At 47.3% G+C, this 12,887-nt stretch overlaps 1 protein-coding gene across 3 annotated transcripts in view; it reads left to right on the top strand.

The window, feature by feature from the left end:
• SLCO4A1 (solute carrier organic anion transporter family member 4A1) overlaps positions 1-11,967 on the top strand; it is a 60,442-nt gene extending 48,475 nt beyond the window's left edge. For all 3 annotated transcript variants that reach the window (XM_081916822.1, XM_081916823.1, XM_081916824.1), the window contains exons 6-12: positions 287-441; positions 2,179-2,374; positions 3,870-4,035; positions 5,872-6,041; positions 7,434-7,498; positions 8,831-8,979; positions 11,736-11,967. In XM_081916822.1, the coding sequence (XP_081772948.1) occupies positions 287-441; positions 2,179-2,374; positions 3,870-4,035; positions 5,872-6,041; positions 7,434-7,498; positions 8,831-8,979; positions 11,736-11,885 (1,051 nt within the window). In that variant the 3' untranslated portion in view covers positions 11,886-11,967. The remainder of the gene's footprint in view (positions 1-286; positions 442-2,178; positions 2,375-3,869; positions 4,036-5,871; positions 6,042-7,433; positions 7,499-8,830; positions 8,980-11,735) is intronic.
• The last annotated feature ends 920 nt before the right edge of the window (positions 11,968-12,887 follow it).

Below are 12,887 nucleotides of genomic sequence, written 5' to 3'. Positions count from 1 at the left end.
GACCAAGTTTCAGATCTCTGCCCGGCCATGGAAACTCACTCTTTCAGCCTAGCCTACGTCACAAGGATACTGTGAAGATGAGAGGGGGACTATGGGCTTATTGGAAGAAAAATGGGACAAAAATGTTATACATATATGTAAAGTATACAAGAAATTGGAAGAAACCAGGCTACCACATAGAATTACCAATCAAAGCATTTACAATTAATATGGGACTTGAATGGGAGTTCAAATGATTGAGCTTGTTTCAACATGCTGGTTTCCCTCTGCTCTTGGATCAATGCAGGTCAGTGCTGCTCCTCCTGAAGAACCCAACCTTCATCTTCCTTTGCTTAGCTGGAGCAACAGAAGCCACACTCATTGCTGGGATGTCCACCTTCGGCCCCAAGTTTCTGGAATCCCAGTTTAGCTTAAGTGCCTCGGAAGCAGCAACCTTGTTTGGTAAGGAAATATTTGTTAGGGGCCATTGCAGGTTGCTTACACCTTCTTAAGCGATTGGGCGTGTACGGCCCGGTTCGCACAACATGCTAAGCCAAACGTTGGTACAGTGAGACCCGCATGAATGGAAGTGTCCCTGAACAGAGGCTGGCAGCCACTTTGCTGCCAACCAGTCCTTTTTGCTGCTGCACTGTGTTGCATACCCCACAAATGTCCAGGGAAAACTGGTATACCCCATTTCCCCCTGTGATAGCCCAGCAGCCATTTTGGTCACCGTGAACTCGCACAATTTTGCCCTGAGAACTCACCCCATCTTCTGGGTTCTGTTATCTTGCCCAGGTCACGTGAGTACCGATGGAAAGATGTGTGTCCCGGTTTTGCAACTCAACATGTTAGAGGGTATGGCGTTTGGCTTGGCTTGGTGTGTTGTCTGAACTGGTAGGGGTGCCAGCTTGAATAAAATATTGGGGGAGGGGAGAGAGAGATCGGTTCTATTATGCAAATTGTATGCCAACATGCATCCTTTTTGGCCAGAGGAGTGTTCATAGATTTTATCTTTCTTTTCTGTAAAGTGGAAGCGGTCACCCCACCCAGAAGCCCCTATAATAATAATAAAAAATTATTTATATCCCGCCCTCCCCAGCCGAAGCTGGGCTCACAGCGGCTAACAACAGTAAAAGTAACACAATTTACATAAAATCACAATCAATTAATTGAAATACATTCTAAAATCAATTCATTCTTCAGAGTCAAATTAATGGCAACCATTGGGCTAGAGTTCTGAGCATTACCAAAGGAGGGGGTCAGACTATTCATAATATTTAATAATAATAATACTGCGAGCTCAGGAAGGTCTGCCTGGGTGAACAGAATTACTCCAGAAATGAGGAGTACAGTGTAACCATGGAAGTTTCTCACCTCTAGCTCTGGGTCTGGAATAGCAGAGGGCAAATCCAAAGGGTGTTGGCTCTAGCCTGGTGCCAGGCTGCACAACCAGCTTCCCTAGTGGTTACAGTCACCAGGTAGCCAACTCCTAAATGGCACCCCACACAGTAAATGGCTGTGTGATTTGTATTCAAAGCTGCTTAAATGGTAGTTCCTAGCTGGTGTCCCATCCAGATACTGGCCAGGGCGAGCTTTTTTTGTTTGCATTCCTAATGATGTATGTTCCAGCTGGCATCAAGTTGGTTTTATGCAATCCTGCTTTCAGTAAAGTCTCAGGTTGGAGACGCTGCTTCGTTTCCCAATTGGCTCATGTCCCTTTTGCTCCCTGCTGATCTGGGTCCCCTCTGCCAAACACTCATTTCACGTGCTGTAGCAAAGCGTGCCCCTCCAGCTTGCAAAAAATGTGATGACATTGAAGAAGCAGAGCAACTAATAAAGCAGAATGGTTTGGGGGTGGCCCCGTGCAAATGCACCACTAATGCACAATTATCGCATCAAATGCAAGTTGCAGAGTCTGCCCATCCACTAAAAAATACCCCACCAGCCTGGAGGGACCCAATTGCATCGCAAGCCTTCTGAGGCTATTTGTTTCGTTGAACATATACTAGTTATTCCTTCCAGTGTTCCTGCAGCCTGTGTTCGAGATCAGAGGGAGATCTGTCCTATCACAAAGGGATTCTTAGTCTGTGCTGCCAAGAGCTTCCTCTGTGTTGTCAGACGGGTGCGATTGCAAAAGATAAAGGGGAGCACCTTAACCACATAAGTGATCTTGCCGATTTCTTCTCCTTTTGGAAGGCTACCTCGTGGTTCCAGCCGGAGGAGGAGGCACATTCCTCGGAGGCTTCATCGTGAACAAATTTAAGCTGCGCTGTTCGGGGATTATCAAGTTCTGTTTGTTTTGCACCATGTCCAGCTTGCTGGCCATTTTCATCTTTTTCATCGACTGCCCCAACATGCCCATGGCTGGAGTGACACAGATGTATGACAGAAGGTAGGAGACATGATAAGCCATGTCACTCTGCTGATGCTATTGATGCTGAGGAAACTCAGGATTATTAATGTATGAAATTGAGACCAGGGTTCGCATCCCCACTCAGCCATGAAGCTCCCTGGGTGACCTCGGGCCAGTAACCTCGGACTTGCAGCCTAGTTAAAATGGAAGGATGGTGTGCTGGTGCCGGGAAGGTTACCGTTGGTGTAGTCAAAGTCCAGTCCTGGGTCACTAGCCTGGAAACAGTTCACAAGGAGCAAGGCGAGGTCCGAAGCAGGAAGCCGGGCGGGGACAGGAACACTGGAGGGTCAGGTTTGGGTCCGGGCAGGAACAGGTACTCAACAACGACGTTGCTCCCGCAACCTGGGACCGGGCTGACTGGCCTTTATCTTCTCTGAGGCCAGGGGCGGTCCCGGCCCCCAGGAGACCCGCCTCTCCTGGCCTTAAGGCGAGCACTCCTCCTGGGAGAAACCAGTTCCCTTCGCCTCTCTGCCCTGAGCCTCTGCAGTTCAGGAGAGGCCGAAGGGTTACTGGGCCCAGGGGGAGACTCACCTGTAGGCACTGAGTCCTCAACCACCTCTGGAGCCAGAGTGGATTCACCTGGTGCCTGCTCCTGAGGATCCGGCACAGGTGCAGGCGCTTCAGAATCAAGGCCCTGCCCCAGTTCAGCCGGCCCTGGAGGCGGGGACTCCTGTGCAGGCTGGGATTCCTCCAGTTCAGCCTCTGAATTGGATTCCCAGGCCATCACAGTTGGAGAGAGAAACTATGGGAAACTTCCCCTGGGAAGAGGGATTGGTTGTTAAACCCCTCTGAAAATTGTAGTTCTGTGGGGAGCTGTGGCGATCACACAGGGCCCCCGGATGTTTGACGGTCTATTGACCCTGTGCCACCACTGTGATTGCTTTTTCCGCTGCCACCACCCCATTTCTCACAGGGACACACGGAGTCCAGACAGATGTTAACATTAACAAATAATCAAGTTTATTTTTAAATGCAGGAACAAGCTTATGGTTTCAGTTAATTTTTCTTGGCCGTTTCTTAATCTTAGTTTCTTACTGACCTATCTGTTCTTAACAACTTTAAGCTGATTATTCCAACTATCTATCTGACTCCACCTGACAATTCCTCTTACTCTCTCACAATACAACTCGACCAACCCACACCTCCCTCTTCCTTCTTCAACTCCCAAACCTCAACTGACTTTCAAAACCTCCCACTCTAACTTTTACTCCTCCCTTGCATTCCCACTGGCCAATCACATCACACTCATTTAACCCTTTCCTTATGACCTACCTAGGAGGCAAACGCAACAGAGGCCTCCTAACAACTCTCAGGACCCTTAACAAACTGCAGCTCCCATAATCCTTTGGGGGAAGCCATGGCTGTCTAAAGTGGTGTCGTAATGCCTTAAATGTACCTTATGAATGTGGCTCATCTGTGGACACTTCGAGAGGCTAAATGTGGTGTTTGTTGGTAACTTCTATGCTTTGTCCAGCATCTTACCCGAAGGCCGCCTCAACCTGTCCGCCCCTTGCAATGTAGAGTGTGATTGTCTGCGAGAGATGTACAGCCCGGTGTGTGGAAATGATGGAATCATGTATTACTCCCCCTGCCATGCAGGATGCAAGAAGGTATCCACCAGCCACAACAGTGGGAAAAAGGTATGATCTACGGAAGAGATCTGCTCTGTCTTGTTGTCAGGGTCTGGGCAGAGGAGGAATGGTGGCATACAACCAAGGGAATGGGGGCAATTGGCAGGTCCCCAGCTGGCTCCAGCCCACCGGCCAGTGTGCCGGGCAATCTCCAGTCCTTCATAAAGCATCTGTGACTCACAGCTTCAAAAGCTGGAGCACACAACTCAGCAGAGACAACACACAAACAGAAGTGCCGGGAGAGTATGTGTGAGCATATTTACAAGCAGTTTATTCAGCGTAGGTAAAGGTAAAGGGACCCCTGGCCATTAGGTCCAGTCGTGGCCGACTCTGGGGTTGCGGTGCTCATCTCGCTTTATTGGCCAAGGGAGCCAGTGTACAGCTTCTGGGTCATGTGGCCAGCATGACTAAACAGCTTCTGGCAAACCAGAGCAGTGCATGGAAATGCCGTTAACCTTCCCGCTGGAGTAGTACCTATTTATCTACTTGCATTTTGATGTGCTTTCGAACTGGTAGGTTGGCGGAGCAGGGACTGAGCAACGGGAGCTCACCCCGTCGCGGGGATTCGAACCGCCGACCTTCTGATTGGCAAGTCCTAGGCTCTGTGGTTTAACCCACAGCGCCACCCATACATCAGGACAAAAGGAAACCATGTCTGATCCCTTTCATGTCCAAAGCAAGGCAGCATAAGCAAAAGTTATACACAAACAGAAGTTCCCAGCAAGCTGTGCTGGAGTGTAAACAGACATGTGACATACAACAATTCCACACGTCTGTTCTTAAGGTGGAACAGAATATTCTAACAGCCTCCCCAGCCTGACCCTTCCAGAGAAGAAGGAGATAATTCAGAATTATAACAGGGGTTTGAAGGAAGTCACAGCTCAAAGGCAGATGAGGGGAAGCTGGGAAATAATGGGAGAGAAGGAGGAAGAAGAAGAAGAAGAAGCACCAGGGGAGAGACAGCTGATGGACTCAGTGTCTTTATAAAGCATTCCAGACCCCCCCTCCCAGAACACATCGGGCCTTGAAAGTAGGAGAGCAAAGAACTCAAAGGCAAAAGGCCCTTTCCAGCATCCATAGTGATGACTCGTGAGGAAGTGGGATAGACGGAGGGAGTGGGGTTTAACTTGGAGCAACACCATTACTCCAAGAGGCTGCATTTCTAAGCCTCTCTCTGTGAATACTGAATAAAAAACATTGGTAAGAACTCTCCTTGTCTTATCCATTCCTGGCAATTTACCGTAGGGGTTGGATCCTCTGACGCCTGACACCTGTAGATACCATGAAGCCTGCTTCATCACAGTTTAGTCAAGCTGTGGACAGAGCTAAAATTAACTGGGAGGGAGGGGGTTCTAAAACAATTTCCCCTTCAAATGTGTGTGTGCATGTAATTTTTATTCATTTGCGTTAACACAAAGTGTAGAATCCATCTTGGAATGTATTAGGTGTGTGCCTCATTGGTTGCTCTATCTCAACATTGTCTATAATAGCTTCCGACATCCTGGTAACCACCAGATGTTTTTGGACTAGTCTGATGAAAGTTGTAGTCCAAAACATCTGGAGATCACCAGGTTGTCTGAAGCTGCTCAGTGCTGTTTGGAAGTGACTCTCTGGGATTTCAGACAGAGGTCTTCTCAAGTCCCACCTAGAGATGTCCAAGATGTCCAAGATGAACCTGGGACATTTTGCATGCAAAACACAGGTTCTGTCACCAAGTTGTGGTGCCACCTCAATATGCAAATGGAAAGCATCTTTGTTTGCTTCCCAGCATGTGGGAAAGTAGCATGTTTTGGCAGAGCGTGTGGATTGCTTCTAAATGGGACCTTCTCTTGTATGCTTGACAAGGTTTACCACGAGTGCAGCTGTATACTTGATGCTCCCGCTGCATCTGGCTTGGCGACCGCAGGAAAATGTAGCTCCTCGTGTGAGAGAAGGACCCTCCTCCTGCTTTTCATGTTTGTGGTCATCCTCTTCACATTCCTGAGCAGCATTCCTGCTCTGACGGCCACTTTACGGTAAGCCGCAAGGACCTGATCTCATTCTTCAGAGCTTGTCCCAGCAGAACCTCAACTCCCATCATCCCTGACCACTGACCTGTCATTGAAATTCTACTCCATATTGATCCAGAGCAGATTCCAATGTACAGTTAGCAGAGCAAAAACTTAAACACGTTGTAGGATTCTCAAAAAATAGACCAGAGGCAATTAATATTTCATCTAGCAGAGCTTTACTGCTACTGAAGGCAAATGAACATAATGGTCAAAAATCCAATACATTCAGGATTGCCACTGTCCATAAGAAATCCAGTTGCAGCAGACTTAACTTAAACTTACAATAACTTATAATAAGTCTAAGCATACAGAAGACCACACCATAGAGAAAAGAGATAGGAAGAGAAAGTGAGTGAAACCCATGCTCCTTCCAGCCTATTTTTATAGCCAGCATGACCTTGACTGAAAAAAGATAACAGAACCAGTTTAAGCCAGCTGTATTCAGCTTCTCTGAAAGAATAACCCAAACATCATGAACCTTCTGCTTGCATCTTTCACAGAGAAGCTTCCAGAACCCTCTTGAATTAAGTAGAATAGGAAAGATCTCTACACATCAGATCAATACTTTCTGTAACAGGGCTGTCTTTAGCGTATGTGCCACCGGGGTGCAAAGATCTGCCCAGCTCCCCCAAATTTAGTTTAGCTGCCCCCAAATTAACTTTTTTTAGCTTTTTTGGGAGAGGGAGGAAGTTGTTCACTCATCTGTAACAACGACGCAGCAGGGAAAAAAATATTTGATGCTGGGGGGGGGGGGACTTTCACTCCATTGCTTTTCACTGCCGCCAATCAAGAGGGAGCTGGTATACAACAGGTATACATTTGGTGTCCCCCAGAATTTGGCAGCCAGGTGCCCTGCACCCCTTGCACCCCCGGGTAAAGACGACCCTGTTCTGTAATAAGAAATGCAAACTGACATGACCATGCTGCCTGCAGCTACTGGGGTTCAGGCTTCAACAACAATTGAAGGGCCACACCCCTGACTTAACAGTCTGGTTTAATATTGGCTGCACATCTATATGCAACCAAGTCAGAGACACTTAGCAGCCAGATGGGCATGCTTGAGTTCCGTATAATGAGAATCACATAGCTTCCAGGATTTTGGAACATGTGTTGGACTGAATATCTGTGTCTCTTTCTTTCTGGTAGGCAGAAACAACTGCCATGACTTTGAGCCATCAGGATCTTTTTACAAAATTATATATCAGAGGCGTTTTAATATTTAACATGAGCCAGATCACTGTGCCCTTCTATTGAGACCCACAATTTGGTGATATTATGGGAAAGAGAGCTGCTGCGTTGCTCAAGGGTTGTTCCTGCTCGCCGTCATTTATAAATGTTTTGTCTTATGCTTCCTAGATGCGTCTCAGACAGGCAGCGATCGTTTGCTCTGGGGATCCAATGGATTGTTGTCCGGACACTTGGTACAGTATACAGCTAAGATCTAATAATCTACTCCTTGCATATGATGTTTATTGACATAACTCTTGCTCAAGATAAAATCATGTAGGCTATGAAGACATTCTATATGTCTGTAGAAGCAAAATACAACAACAACCCACAAATGCTGGACCAGTTGGCACATTGACCTTTAATATACAACTGCCTCCTTCTTATAAACAACCACCACCACAAAAACAAGTTAGCTGAGAAGGTAGGATGGTGTGTATTTGAACAGAAATGGTCAGCATCTGCAGACCTGCACACCTTTAGTCCAAGCATGTCTTTGACGACACCTTACTCTTTTTACTTTTGTTGCGGCAGTGATATTCCTATGACCCAATGCTTAGCACTGGGCCACCTCCCCATTCTGAAAAGACTATGGCATAGAGATCTCCATAAATTGGACTAGCTGGGCCTAGAGTCTGGCTCATTCTGTGTCCATTGTATTCTGCTCAGAGTAAAGGTAAAGGTAAAGGGGCCCCTGACCATTAGGTGCAGTCATGACTGACTCTGGGGTTGTGGCGCTCATCTCCCCTTATTGGCCAAGGGAGCCGGCGTACAGTTTCCAGGTCATGTGGCCAGCATGACTGAGCCACTTCTGGCAAACCAGAGCAGCACACGGAAACGCCATTTACCTTCCCACCAGAGTGGTACCTATTTATCTACTCGCACTTTGACGTGCTTTCGAACTGCTAGGTTGGCAGGAGCAGGGACCGAGCAACAGGAGCTCACCCCGTCACGGGGATTCGAACCACTGACCTTCTGATCGGCAACTCCTAGGCTCTGTGGTTTAACCCACAGCACCACCCACATCAGAGTACAACTATTGAAAAGATTGGACCCATGTAAGTCATGTCCATTAATTTCAATGGTTCTGCTCCGAGTATGGCTAACATTGGATCCTGCCCTCTATTTCTAGAGAGCACTGTTGCATTCTGAGGAATTAAAGTGCGGAGCAGAGATCCTTGTGCTGTGCCAACAGACTGGGAACTTTGATTCACCCAAGAAACACACATTTATGCTGTTATTCAAGGGAGTGTGCTTGTGTATATATAAAATACTGGTCTTGCAGCTGGCCTTTTAAAAGTTATCATAAAATGACCTAAGCAGGTATTGTTTTCCCAAGTCTTCCCCGGTGATAATTTCCATCTAATCACTGAAGCAGGATTTTCAGACCAAATTTAACGCCAACTAACACAACAGAAGGCTTCCCGCGGAGGTCCACAATACCAGCGTTTCCAGATATGCTAGAATTGGTTTGGGTGGAGATTTATCCAACAGCAGGCATCTCTCTCATTTCTGTCTTTGCATAGGTGGTATTCCAGGACCAATTGCTTTTGGCTCGATGATTGACAGGTCATGTCTCCTTTGGCAGAACCAGTGCGGTGAACAAGGATCTTGCTATGTCTACCAGAACTTTGCTATGAGTCGATACACTCTGGTCGCAGGTGTTATATACAAGGTAGTCCTAAATTATTTTCATCTCCACCATTTAGTGAACTTCAACAGAGAACTTTTCCAGCCCTCTGTTCAATCCTGCATCTGTCAGCATGAGGCACCATGAGGACTGGTCACTTGGCTTTGCAAGTTCATTCCCGGCATCTCTGGGTAGGTCTGGGAGAGTCTCCAGTCTGAAAACCTGGTGAGCTGCTGCCAGTCAGTGTAGACAATGTTGAGCTACATGGACCAGTGGTCTGACTCTCTATAAGTCAGTTTCTGCTGTTCCTAGGTGCACCTCTGCTGTGTGCCAAAACTAGGGCTGAGTCCTCACACACGTGTGGCTGGGTTGTACTAATTCAGGTTTCGCTTGCTGTTCATATGACTGAATGATTCTTCATTTAGAAGCTTAGCTCCACATGCAAAACTAAATGGGATCACACTCACTTGTAGTCTGAAGTGGTACAGCCCAGATGTGTCAGGGACTGGCTAGACAAGAAGGAATGGTGGGGGGCTACAGCTGGGGAACCCCCAGTGAGCAGTGCCCGATTTACATATAAGCTAAACAAGCTATAGCTTAGGGCTCCACTCTCTTGGAGGCCCCCAAAAAATCAAAGGAAAAAAACGGGGTGTACATTTCCAAAATATAAGATAAAAAACAAATAAAATAAAACCTACATACAGCAACAGTGTTTTGTGTTGTGTAGGCTCCTATTTTGTTATGTGCAAATGGCTTTAGATACCTATTAGGTCCATAAATTACCATATAGCATATATTCAACACAAAAAAACAGTGACAATTTGTTGTTGACAAAGGACAGCTGGACATACAAAGGGCCCCATTAGTAGCTGAGGGCCTCATCAAACCTAAATCTGGCCCTGCCAGTGAGGCATCTGAGTGGTAAGGCTCTGAGCCAGGAGAATGGTGGTGGGGTTCAGGAGACAGGCCAGAGCAGGAAGAGGGTCAGACGGGTTGGAGGCTGAGCAAGCAACAGGTTTAAGTGAGTCTGGGAAGAGGAGGAAGTGAGGAGGAAGAGGAGCTACTTGCCAGTTCCACTGCTTCCTTCTCCCATCCTCCTCTGTCCCCAAGAACCAGGAGGGTGTTACAAGTAGCAGAGAGAGCTACTCACAGAGAGCCCCTCCTTGAAGGAGTTTGCAGCTGTTGAGTGGGCAGCCAAGTGGGGAGGAGCCTTAGGAGGATGTAGGAGGCTCAGATCCTGGCAACTGCCTCACTTGGGCTAGTCCTGCCATGGAGTTCTCAGTTGGGGTTTTGTTTCTCTGAATGAAGAATAAAACTTACTGCTCATTTCCGAGTTTCTGTGCTGAACTGCAGCTGAACCAGCCCTGACGGGCATAGTTTGCCAGCTGTGTGAGAGCTAGGCACAAGTCACATACTCTGGCACATCTGAAATATGAAAAGCCACACCGCATCCTGGAGTTAGGAATGCAAGAATACCCTTGGTGGATTAAACCATGTGTGCCATAGGTTTGCCACCACTGCCATAGGTCTTCCCCTGATTTTGCTCCCAGTCTGTGTACTCGGAGGTTTCCTTCCTCTAGAAGTGGTGACCATTATGAAGACTGGCACAAACTTCAATGTTCTGGCACTGGGAGGGAGGAAGCCAGTAGTGCTAGGTGTTTATGGACCCCAAGTTGCACCAGCACCACCCAGCATGTCCAGAGCTATAGGGAAGGGCCATGGCTTGGGGAGAAAGCTCCTGCTTTGCATGTAGAAGGTCCCATCTCTGGTATCTCCAGGTAGGACTGGCAATGTCCCCTGCTTGAAACCTTGGAGAGCCAACACCAATCTTTGTAGATAATGATGAGAAAGATGGACCAGTGGTATAACTCAGTGCTTGGCAACTTCTGATACTCCTGGGATCAGGGGTGATGGGAGTTTTTTTCCAAAACAGGAGGGCACAAGGCTGGGGAACACTTTGGATGGCCCATCAAAAGGGACAACAGTGGTCTTTATTTTTGCCCTCCGCTGAGAAAATCAGGACTTACGGAAAGTCATCTCTGCCAAGCTAAGCAGTTGGCTCCTTACCTCTCTCGCCCTGACCTAGCCACTGTGATCCATGCCACGGTCACCTCCAGACTGGATTATTGTAACTTGCTCTACGTGGGGCTGCCCTTGAGACTGACCCAGAAACTCCAGCGGGTTCAGAATGCCGCGGCAAGACTCCTTACGGGGTCTTCACTGCAAGATCACATTCACCCGGTGCTATACCAGCTGCACTGGCTCCCGGTGGAGTACAGGATCAGGTTTAACGTGCTGGTTTTAACCTTTAAAGCCCTATACAGCCTAGAACCCTCGTACCTACAGGACAGCCTCTCCTGGTAGGTCCCACAGGGGAACTTATGGTCTTCAAATAAAAACATCTTGAAGGTCCCAGGCCATAGAGAGGTTAGGCTGGCCTCAACTAGAGCCAGGGCTTTTTCGGCTGTGGCCCCGATCTGGTGGAACGCTCTGTCACAAGAGACTAGGGCCCTGCGGGACTTGACATCTTTCCGCAGGGCCTGCAAGACAGAGTTGTTCCACCAGGCCTTTGGTCAGGGCACAGCCTGACTCCCTCCTTTGGCAATCTTCACAGAATCTCTAGCCCAATGGTTGGCATCAATTTGATTTGAATTAATTTTATAATGAATGATTTTAGTATGTGGTACTATTTTATTGTTGTTAGCCGCCCTGAGCCCGGCTTCGACTGGGGAGGGCGGGATATAAATAAAAAAAAATTTTATTATTATTATTACATAAGTTGATATCTTGGTGTCTTTCAGGTGATTGGATCCTTCTTCTTCCTGCTTGCTTGCGCGCTCTACAAGCCACCTCCCCCTGAATCTGTGCCGGGAAGCTCTGACGCATCTGAAAATGGCAACTGCGACGTCCAAGAGAACAAATACCCACAACAATCTCAAGACAACATATAGCACGGAGGATACGACAAGTGACTTTCACACCATTTCCAAGATACTATGTCTAAAGAATATGTACTCGTCTTTTCCTGTTAAATGATTGGTATTATTTTTCTTCATTTCCCCCTCCTCCGGGGAAGAATAATTTAATGGTATATAATTTAGTATTTTCTGAACAACAAAAGCACACTGCAAAACTTGTGCACTGGCCTTGCCACCTTAAAGCCTATCACCAGGGTTTGGGACCCTTTTTCCCGGTGTGGAAGATGGAGGTGCAATGATTTTGGAAAGGCCACAGCCAGTTTCAGATGTCTCTCACATGTGGCTGCTGCCATTTTGGAATGGAGCGCCGCCATTTTGAAATTTATTTATTTTTCTAAACCAAGATGACAGCACCTGTGAGGCACTGGAATGTGTTCTGCTTGGCTCTAGTGGGCAGCATTCACTTTACGAAGTGTCCCAGCCTTGCATTTAGAGACCAACTTTAAGCGTAACCTCAGCATGCCACAATGTTTTGTGGCGTCAACCAACCTCACAGTGTTAATTTATGTCAAGAAGGGCTAAACATAGCTTCAGACCATTCCTGTATAAAGCACTTAAAGAGGCAAACAGAGTTCACCCTATGGGCCGTGTGTGGACGCTGGTACAAGCTCTTCTCTGGTGTAAATGTAATTTGGCTGGTTTGTCGCTGCTCCTCAGGCAGGAAGTTCTGTGGTAACGTTCTTGGTCCTCTTCCTTTTAGGGGGGTTTTCTGCTCATCACTCGGGGGCTGCAACATTGCGGTGACTCACAGATATGTATTGGTCATATTTGACAGGCAGAATTTCCATATCGCCACACCTCAGAACATCATTTCTAACGGAAGCCAATCATATATTTAGCCATGAGTCACTAAGTGAGGAACATGCATTTGTGGTGGATCGGCCTTTTTATTTTTATTTTTTTTACTGTGAACAGTCCTCTTACCAACACAGCTCCTGTCTAGGCTTCTCTCTTGCAGCTGTTTTGTCTGTCATG

This window comes from Podarcis melisellensis (assembly GCF_964234715.1).
Source record: "Podarcis melisellensis genome assembly, chromosome: 6".
Taxonomy (NCBI): domain Eukaryota; kingdom Metazoa; phylum Chordata; class Lepidosauria; order Squamata; family Lacertidae; genus Podarcis; species Podarcis melisellensis.
The sequence above is the reverse complement of the archived record's forward strand: the minus strand, read 5'-3'. Positions and strand labels throughout refer to the sequence as shown.